The sequence below is a fragment of the Morone saxatilis genome, unplaced genomic scaffold (genome assembly GCF_004916995.1).
Source record: "Morone saxatilis isolate NCDOM2014 unplaced genomic scaffold, NCSU_SB_2.0 Contig2, whole genome shotgun sequence".
NCBI classification, from domain to species: Eukaryota; Metazoa; Chordata; class Actinopteri; family Moronidae; genus Morone; species Morone saxatilis.
Window position 1 is genome coordinate 2,747,770 of NW_023339762.1, and position 11,188 is coordinate 2,758,957.

Consider the following 11,188-nt stretch of genomic DNA (forward strand, 5'->3'; position numbering starts at 1 on the left):
TGATGCTGTGTTCCAGATTAGACAGAAACACTTACAAGGTCCTTAACCCCTCTACTCCTCCCCCCCCCCCCCCCCCTCTTTCTCTCTCTCCACCACACACACACACACAGGACCCACACAAACCTCCCACATATTGCCACAGAGGGGCTATTGGTCTGTGACTAATGAAATCATTCTTGGCAGAGACACAAAACAGCTCAGCTGGAGATAAACACTTTTTTGTCTACTTCCTACTCTCTCTAAAAACACACACTTGCAACATTTTTATTGGTGTTTAAATGTTTCTTGGTCTGGTGCTACATTGCCGTGACAAGTTGATGTTGTGTGCCAGTGTTATTAGCACTCTCTGTAACACATCTGATTTCACACGCAGTAATCAACAAATTGTGTACATGCCTCTCAATCCGCTCTTTTTGTTTCTTTCTTTTTCTCTTTACTTTCTTCTCTCCCTTTCCTTTGTCTTCCTCTTAATCCTCCTTCCTCTGTGCACCTTCCTGTGCTCTGAAACTCGCCCACCCCCTCACACATTTTATATCCTTTTTTTGTAGAAATTGAGAAATTAGTGTATAATTACCAACAAAGGCCTGACTGCTCGATCTACATAATTGTCTCTACCATACATTGCAATTATCTGCAATGTTGGCTATTTTGAGTCAAAAACAAGTAATAATAGGGTGTTTTATGTTACAGAGATTGTCTGACTGTAATCACAATAATCTTCAATCATCTCCACCTACTGTATATGTGCTATGCTGGTCGTCTCCATGTACATGGAGTACACTTAAAATAACATAATTACATGATGAGATATACATGTCAGTGTGTGGGGATCTGCAGAAATAGGAGTACAATTTAGAGAGTACTCTTGTAATAGTTGCCTAAGAAAACAATTTTAGTGTCATCTCTCATGAAAATCTGGTGAATTTAGTCAACATGCAATGTAAACAAGCAGAGGTGCAAACAGGACCTCTAATTTTAACGTAATCATTGTTTTCGACCATTCCCAGAGAATTATCACCCAACTTTACAATTCCCCACAGGTCCGCTGGGCATTTTAGCATCTTTCAGCTTATTGTTTTGTTTTGACAGCCCTCAACTTTACTGTTTTGGTGTCACAGCTCTCATCAGCATTGTTTTTAGCTGCAGCAGGAACCTGTTTGGAACAGTGCCTTAGGAGCTCAATATGCTGCATTTGGAAAACACGCTGCAAATACAGAAAACATAACAGAATACAGAAAGGCCTTGCAAGTAGCACAAACAACAATGTGAACTGTTTTCTGAGGACACTAAACAGTGATGAACATGGCTGGGACATGCTTGTTGTTGCCACAGTTTGTGACTAATGAAGATCTGTGTATCATTCATTTCTGTTTATGTTGTGGATTCCTTCATTGTGCGCATGCGCTGAAAGTGACTGCTGCATGCATCTTGCAGGACCTAGTTGAGCGAAAAAGTGGAGTTTCATTCATCATTCATCATTTTTATATAATTTTAATGATTTCTGGGGAGATTTGGTGTATATGACAGAACTTTTACTACCCAGTTCACCAGTATTAACAAAAGACCTGTAGCCTGCATAATAATATAGACATTATTAGACCGGAAATATCCAGAGGTACAGGCTATAAAAGGCCAAACACTGTATTAGTAAGGAGTCTGTTTGTGAAGTAGTGACATTTAGTTTTGTATTCACTAACTCACAATATTCCCTGCCTATTCCCAGAAGACCTCCTTCCTTAAATAATCCCCATACAGACAACTACTATCGAATTTACATAATCCCCCCTCAGTGTGGATCTGTATTTGATCATGATGCTGATGAGGTGGGGATAATTTGTACTGGGGTTTTAGTGGTGATGATGTTACAAATAGAACTAATTCACCAAAAGTTGATAAGGAGTTGGTAAGGATGCTCTCTCACCAAGTCATGCAGCAATTATCTTACAGGTATTAAATCTCTAATGAAGCTGCTTTGACGAGTCAGTTAGGGGAAGTGTTGTAGTCACTTCTTATACTATTTCTAGTGCTTCATAGGATAACTGTTGAAACTCATTTGCTTAAAAGCATATCGGTGCAGGCGAAAAAATATTATTATATTTAATGCAGACATCCTTGCACACTAGGAAACTCTGTTTATGTGCACTGGGTCACTCCTACCTTCCTAACAGGCTACAGTCTCTCTTTCATCACTGATGAACCTGGTTATTATCTGTGATTATTATATACTTTTTCAAAATTTCTAATCTTTTTGGACCATCCGCCAGGTTTCCGCCCCAAATGTAGCACAGAAACAGCCCTTGTTAAAGGCCTCTGCACACCAACCGGACGGCCGAACTGTCGGCAGAAAAGCAGTCCGACTGATCAGTCGGCTCCCGTCTCCTGAGTCCGGTCAAAAAAGTGCCTCCGAACACACCAAACCGACGCCAACTTAGAGCGTACGTTCTGCGCGTGCGCGAGGGCGTAATACGTCTCCATAACAGCAGGCGGCGCTAATCTGTTGTTGTCTCCCAAAAAAATGAAAACCGGAAAATGACGGATCACCTCTACCCTAGTTAAGGACGGATCACTTCTACCCCTAGTAATTCTGGCCGATTCCCTACATGTCCGAATCGGCCAAAAGAACGCCGACGCCGACCTGACGACGCATGGGCACACGAACCCGATTTCGAAGATCCCAAACTGACCTCGCCCAACTGTCCGACGATGTCCGACGGCCGATAATCGGGTTGGTGTGCAGAGGCCTTTAAGATCACGAACAACCTCCTCCGTGCAGCTGATTCTGGTCAGCTCTCTCTAGTCCTTCTGGACCTCACCGCAGCCATTGGTTGTCCACCACAGAGTTCCACAGGGTTTAGTGTTCGAGCCCGTCCTGTTCATTATCTACCTCCTCCCTCTTGGCAATATCTTCCGGCACTATTGTATTCATTTTCACTTTTATGCTGACGATACACAACTCTACATGTCCACTAAGCCCACTTCAGCTGTCCCCTCGAGTTCCCTCACTATTTGTCTCCATGATGTATAGATATAGATGACAAACCTCTACCTTAAATTCAACAATAGTAACACTGAAATACTGCTCATTGGTTCTAAATCCACACTCTCAAAAAATTATATTCACTCCCCATTGCTCAGGCCACCATAAACTATCCACATAAACTCTGCACTGCCTTCTTCCATCTGTGAAACATCTCCAGACTACACCCTGCCTTAACACTCCATGGGAGCAGTCAATGCTTTGTTCACATCATGCATTGACTAATGCAGTGCAATTCGGGCTGGCATCCCCAACAATTTGTTCACTCACTTCACTTCACTCATCCAGACCTCTGTGGCACAGATCCTTACAAGTATATAGAACATGCCACTGTTCTGCTGATTCAATTACACTGGCTCCCCGTATTACAATGAATCAACTTTAAAATTTTACTATGAACCTTAAAAGCACTTCTTGGCCTATAACATTTAGTTAATTGTATGTTTTTGATTGTATTGATGTTTTATATGATGGAAGGTGACTTTGAGTGACAGGAAAAGCCACTAAATAAAATGTATTATTATTATTTACTTTTTTGGTTGCAAAAATGTTTTACAAATAGTTTTCTTTGAATCTGCATGCTCCCATGAGGTAAATACAGGCTGCAGATCAGACTGCACACGACAGAGTAACAGTACAACAACACAGAAAAACAAAAATAAGATTTGACACACGGACAACAACAACAAGTGTGTCCCAGTCATGTTCATCACTTTTTATTATCCTCTAGAAATAGTTTCCATTATAGTCTGTGCTACTTGGAGTGTTTCTGTAACTGGTTGTGTTTTCTGTATTTACAGCGTATTTCCTGGGTTGTCAAATTGATTGAAGATCTGTTGTTTAACCGTAAACCAACTTTATATGTCAATGTTGTGTTTACAGCTTGTTGGAAAAATATGAATAATGGTTGTCCATTTTTCTTAAAATTATAGTCTCAATTAGTAAGACCAATGTTCGGATATTCAGCGAGACTGTGTAATGTGATTTCCCACCATGTGTTTCAGAGAACCCAACATATTTTAGTAGAAAATATTTCTTCTAGGTTGAAGTCTCACTGTGTGAACTCTTTAAACTTTACCTTGACTAGTAGAGGTGTCTTTGATGTGGAGGTCACACTAATTGGTTGGCTATACCGTTATAATTTTTCCTCTAATACCTAGATTTCAAGGCTTTCTGGGTGGTCTCTGGCTGTATATTTCAGTGATTATGTGTGTGTATAGAACTGTGCAAAGTAAGCCAGAGGCGGGGTGGTTCACCTCTTAACGAACAATCAGTGTGCAGGATAAAAGAGTCCCTCCTCCTCTCTGATGTTGGGACTTGGTGGTGTTATTATCATATACCTTTGTGGGGCTGAACTGATTAAACATGAATGGTTGTGAGGCACGGTGCCTCATTTGTGTTTTCTCTCTCGTGGGACAGTCAAGGGTAGTTTGCATTTAGACGACAGCCTTTGGCAGTTTTCCCACAAGACCAAGAATGTAAAGATTTTATTTTTCTCTCTACAGTCGGCCATCATGTCTCCTCCAGATCAATAGTATCATTTTGAACTAGATAATAGTTGTTTTCCTCAGAGTGCAATAATGTAAATTCTGTTATCATTTACATTATCCAGACAGGGGATTTCTGGGGGGCTTTCGGCGACAGTTAGCTACTTTTAGCAACATGTCCATCTGGAAACTCCATAAATCACCTCAGCACTGTTGTCGTCATGCTGCCCTCTGTCTGTCTCTGAGGTTGTGTTCACTGGTGGCTGCTGAGTACAGTTCAGTTGCACTATATGGCAGCTACATTAGCAGCAGTTAGCAGAGATGAGGCAGAGCAGCTGGAGGATGTCAGAAGGAAAACCAGATAATATTAGTGTTACAGGAAGACAAAAATATTGGATTTTGATATAAAAATATAGAGAAATTGAATTTTTTGGCATACATTATTAAATAGGGGTACAGTTTGACCGAGTATGCAATCTTAAAGGTTTAACTGGACTTGGTTACTTGGAGCTGGTAGCTGAGTCTCATTTGACTTTTGTTGGTGGATTTAGTCCTCTCAGACTGTGTTGGTGGCTGAGATATATCAGCATTTCTTTAAACTCTGTGTACCTTGTCAAATCTTCCCATTGGTTGCTCTAATGGTCACTGTTTTTATTAACAATATCCTGAAAAACTCCTGAACCGGGAAGCGCACTGTTACAACAAGCAACTGTGAGTTGGCAATAATATAACTGCATATTGAACAGAGTTTTTAACATGGTGATTTTGATATTTTTTGCTTTTTCCCTCTGTTTTTATCCGGTGAAATACGTACAGTAATTGAGGTAGCCCACAGTTTGAGGTACCACTAGCAGATTATCTGACTAATCTAACTAAGTTTTATAGTGATAATGGTAAAACTTAGAAACTTAACTTACTTAGAAACTAAATTAGATTTTTGCTGATTTAGTTATTAGTTTTTAATGTCAGTTTTCAGGAGCTTTAAAAAAGAACACATTTGTTTATATAAAATGAAAGCATTCTATTGAAAATCTCTGATAAATCAGCATGTTTTATGTTGTAGATGAAGTTGATCTGAAGCGCACATGTGGATACCAAACACCCAGAACCAAAGAACAAACAGCATATCTGCTTGCATTTGGCTGTTACCTGGGGTTGAACGTCAAACCACCAGCTCGATCCTTTTGACATGCTCCTCTCCACTGGCACCCCCCGCCTTCAGCAACACCTCTGTATCGACGGCACCCCTGTGATTACTGCCCAGGCTGTCAAACAAGCCTCAGACATGTTAACAGCCATCAGACGTGCAAGGCCATCATAGCAGCCCCAACCCTGCAGCTTTGCCTTCAACATCCACTGAATCCGATATTACCTGATCAAGGGCTAAGTCTAGTTTGTAGTCCAGGCTCTAGTTGTCCCCCTTTTTGGAGTTCCAGAGGGGCTCTCTTTTGGTCCTCTTAACTCCTCTTTCTAACACAGCAACCACTTTCCTGTGCTTCCTCTCGCATTAAATTCAAAACATTAGGAATGGCTTACAAGGCTAAGCAGGGTGCACTCCGATCTCTCCAGGACTTTCCATGCCAGCCAGTCTCAGTAATTCTGCTCTGCCTTCCCTGAGGAGCCCTGGCCAGCACTCCTTCAGACCTTGATTCAGCTCCATACTGACTCCTCTCTGGTGGATTGACCTTCTTAATCCAGTCAGGAGTGCATACTCACTCCCTAGCTTCCGGTGTAATTTAATTTCCTCCTTTTTTCTTTTTATCCAGGTGGTTGCCACTTACACATCCAGCGAAAACAGAGCAACAATAATATTCATGACAGATGTAAGAGATAAAAGGAGAATGTATTTGATCTTATTTTTCGCTCCACCAATATCTGCATCTTTTCAATACAGCCAATGGATGGTGAAGTTTTTTTTTAGCTAACGTCAACCATAATTGTGGTACCTGGAGATATTTTCTGAGGTGGTACGCAGTGTAAAAGGTTTGAGAAACACTCTTAAAGTGTATTCTACAGTGTTGGCTTAGAGCTGAACAATGTACCACTGACTCCTGGATATTTGTATATTTTATATTTGTCACCTCTTTAACAGATTCCCTTTGTGCTCTGTCGTCCTACAGGGCAGAACCTATTCTGCAGCGAATAAAGGAGGACCGGACCCGGGTGGTGTCTCCCTCTTTTGACAACATCAAGTATGACACCTTTGAGATCGAGGAGTATCCGTTGTCTGCTCAGGGCTTTGACTGGGAGCTATGGTGTCGCTACCTCAACCCACCAAAATCCTGGTGGACACAACGCAACCACACAGCCCCTATCAGGTAAATACAGGAAGAGCTGAACGATTTTGTTTTGTGCTAAACAAGAGGAAGTGGAATTCAAAAATCATTAAAAAAACAAAGAAACCTGTTAGACAGTTTGGTTAACTGAAGAAAATGTATTGTTATCACGAAAGAAGTGAGACACCAGCAAAATAATCTGCCAGAGCAGTATTAATTATTGATAATTTGACTTGAAGCATATTGAAGTGGGTTTGATAAGATCACTTGCTAAGCTCATTATTTTTACATTATAATTTCTTACACTAATCTGCATGAATAATTATTATGTATGTAAATTCTGGTAAGTGTAGTGTCAATATTCTAACCCATATAAAACCTGGGGGTTGCAGCACAGCCAAAAGCACATTAAGTGAAACATGTAAAAGTCTCACCAGAAGCGGTGGGCAATATCACAGATTTAAACAGAAAAATAAGGTAATTTTTGTCATTACAGCTCATTCTAGGTGACCTACGGTGTGTATAGTCATTGTACATACTGTGAAATTGATATAATGATCCAGTTCTTCAATACCCTTGGCCAGGAAAACAGTGCCAATATGACAGATAAAGACACACTGCAGAGGCTACAACAGCCCAGCAACAAGAGCAAAATTGCCTGCTCACCAATGTCCGCAAGAGGGTAATACGTCTGTCGCTGTGGCTCATGGCAAGCCAATCAATGATGCAGTGTTTATAGATTTGGACAACGACAAGAGGACATATCCTGCTCAATATTGTAATGGAGGAAGATGAATTCCCCCATTATTTATTTCTCCATCTCCGTAAGTACTTTTTCTCAGGTGCAATTTGTCCCTGGCTTGGCTCACAAGGAGCACTTATTGTCATTGTGTAATCACTTTCAAGGCAGTTCAGTCAAAAAAATGACTAATTAAATAAAACCCCTTGAGGCAAATTGTGATTTGTGATACTGGGCTATTTAAAAGGACTTGACTTTACTTGACTCATTTCTGAAGTAAACAGGTACACATATAATAAATAGGTATATTTCATTTCATTTTACTTTTCCTGATTAATTGAGAAATAAAGATAGGATAGTAAGATAAACACTAGTTTCATTTTCTAATTTCAGCAGAAAGTTGACCCTTTTATTTAATTAAAAATGACTTTGGAGCTGTTTTATATTCATAACCATGCTGGAAAACCAAATGTCAATGAATTATATTCTTTATTTGTAATGACATGTGTTATGGAGAAAACAATTTGTGTTTATTTCATGAATCTGAAGCTGCATGTGTTTGCTCATGTACTCAATATTATGTACTATAAAAATGATATTGTTGAGACTGAACAGTATAAAACACATTGATAGTCTGATGTTTGATATATTAATAGTAATTTCATTGTGCTGTTATCTGGAAGCTGTAGAGAAAAGAATATATTCAGAGCCGGTGGTGGGAGGGTCTTGTTTCTATTAGCATTTTGGGTTTCAGAATTTCTGGCTGTTTGCCAATCTGCGTATCCACAGGGATAGAGAAATTCACCCAAACAAGCTGTTTTTGCAGCGGTGTTGTATTTCATATTGATAACAGGAGATGTGTGGGACTGACAGCATGAATACTAATAGGAGTTATTTTTCATTCCTGTTGATTCAGTTTGATGTTGATGAAAGATCTGGTTGCTTTCCCCCCACCGATTTCCTTAAAATGTCCTGAATTTGTTGTGTTAGGTGAGGGCTTCATTTTGACAGCTGAATCATTTGTAAGTATAATGTATGGCATAGGTTTATCATGAAAGACTAAGGCCTGTGTGCAGCATACTTGAAAAATAGATCTTGGGGGCCTTGATGCCCAGTGTGGGGCTAATTGTAGGTTAGGAGAACAATATTTTGCATTTAAACCCCCTAATTGCTATGCATTTTTTTACTTCTTTCTTTTCTCTGACTTTCTCTCTTTCCTCCCTCCACCCTCTATTTTAGGAGCCCTGCTCTGATTGGCTGCTTTGTGGTCGACAGGAAGTATTTTGAGGAGATTGGCCTGCTAGATGAAGGCATGGAAATTTACGGTGGAGAAAACGTTGAGCTCGGCATCAGGGTGAGTCAGTTTAAGAACCAACACTATACATTTCTGCACTATAGCATACAGCCCTCAATGGACTAAAAATATCTGTAACAGTGTAATTTGTGTCCTGTATACCGTAGAGGCATCCGCCATTGTCACCTTCCAAATTGAAATATCCTGAATAGCAGACATGTCCAGCATGCAGAAAAAGAATAATGACCTTTCCTTTGACAGAATGGGGGCTTTATCAGTCATTCACATTATTCATTCAGCCTGACTCAAGCAAACTGAGCAGATTACTAATGATGTAACAACTGCCATTTAACACTGTGACTCAATGTAATAAAATTACATTAGAAATTACTTTTTCTTTTTACATTTATTACATAATAATGAATGAATCTTTTTATTTTAGGTAGTTAGCATTATCAGGTTTAAAATCATTCTCATCCCGCTTAACGACGTTATGACATAAATAGTTACTGCACATCTCTAAACTAGTCTCCAGAGGCACAAGGCTGTAAAAGCACCATCCTCTTGAGACTGCAAATCAGTCCCAAGAGGACACAACTGTTGGAACAGCTTTGAGACTGTACGTACACAGGAGACATCCAAGGTAAACTGTTGACTCAGGCTTAGTGCAGAATGATTTACAGTATTGTGTCAGGGCAGTACAGGTTTGCTTATCAGCCCAGGCCTGACTGACACTAATCCAAGCCACTGGGTTAAGAACAAAAAGGTATAATTCTCTTTATTTAGTAGTATAGGAGAGCCTGAAGAGAAGCTGGCTGGGTGATTGTTGTACTGTGCTTTTTATACTCAAAAAGAAAAACACATAATGCAATGCAGCCACACTGTTATTAAAGGTCCAGTGTGTAATATTTGGGAGCCTCTTTTGGCAGAAATTGAATATAATATTCATTCGTTAGAGTATAATCACCTGAACATTGAAATTGTTATGTTTGTTTTTTTACCTTAGAACAAGCCGTTTATATGTACAGATGCCACAGGTCATCTTCCATTGAGACCGCCATGTTGAACCACCAAGTTTCTACAGTAGCCCAGAAGGGAGGAACCAGATACTTGTTCTAGATAGGGCCGTCTTTTGCACGCTTAGTGGCTACTTCAGTTTTTCTTTCGCACTTGGTAGGAGAGGGTGAAGCAAGGGAGTTGCAATCTATAGATATCACTAAATTCCATACACTGGACCTTTAAGGTCAGAGAAAGCTCATGGTTGGGTCTCTCTGGTCTTCTGCATAAAAGTCGAACTACCTACACACCCATCAGCACCCGGACCTACACACCCTTATAGTCGCTACATGAAGAGCACACTACTTCTGCAAATCTCCCACTTTCCATATGGTGTAAACTTATTAACTATATCTAGAATGATCCTCAGGAGCTGTGCTGCTGTTGACAGCTTGTTCTGAGGGCAGTGACGGCCAGATGGAGGTCAGATACAGTTTGAAATGAAGGCATGGAAGCAGTATTGTCAACTTAGCGATGTTCTCTTTAGATTTGGTAACTTTTAAAACCCTCTAGTCTAGTGTCAAATGTAAACTTTTTGGCAGACCATAACTCCCTTCAAGAGCATGTATTTCTCAGTGAATGTGTTCTTGTGTCTCTGGCTCTCTGGACTGACTGTGCTCAGTGATAATCAGATAGATAGAAACTGACTTGACTGCACCAGATAGTTTGCTACAAAGAACTGTCTTGGAAGTAGTCATTGGAAAACTGTTTGGAAATCAACATTACTACCATCTATCGCTAAACCCCCCCGTAGCTACCAGTACTTCCTCATCTGGTACCACTATAGTTAGACCACAAATGTATAGATTGAAGCCTGGCAAAATGTATTCTTGAGTGAGCTTGTGATTTTGTGATCACGTGAGTCCAGCTGCCTCACAAGGTTACGTCTATATACACCAATCAGCCCTAACATTATGACCACCTGGGAACCCTGGTGGTCATAATGTTATACAGCCCCATACCAACAAACTGTGATGCATCTGATGCGTCTAGCCATCACAATGTGGCCCTTGTCAAAGTCGCTCAAATCCGTACACTGCCCTTTTTTCCTGCTTCTAACACATCAACTTAAGGACAAAATGTTCCAGCGTTGCCTGCCTAATATATCCCCACTGCATTGACAGAGCCATGATCCACAGATAATCTGTGGTTATTCACCTTCACCAGTCAGTGCTCATAGTGTTATAGTTGATAAGTGTATATACAGCATGCTTCATAAAAACTATATGCAGTTAGAGGTAGAGTGAGATTCATACTTAATTTTTTTAACTTAATAGTTAAAGGTACATTGTGTAGGAA

General features: G+C 40.2%; 1 protein-coding gene across 2 annotated transcripts in view; it reads left to right on the forward strand.

Annotated features, from left to right (window-relative positions):
- galnt18a (UDP-N-acetyl-alpha-D-galactosamine:polypeptide N-acetylgalactosaminyltransferase 18a) overlaps nucleotides 1–11,188 on the forward strand; it is a 159,353-nt gene that overhangs the window by 89,953 nt on the left and 58,212 nt on the right. For both annotated transcript variants that reach the window (XM_035664434.1, XM_035664436.1), the window contains exons 5-6: nucleotides 6,645–6,842; nucleotides 8,779–8,893. In XM_035664434.1, the coding sequence (XP_035520327.1) occupies nucleotides 6,645–6,842; nucleotides 8,779–8,893 (313 nt within the window). The remainder of the gene's footprint in view (nucleotides 1–6,644; nucleotides 6,843–8,778; nucleotides 8,894–11,188) is intronic.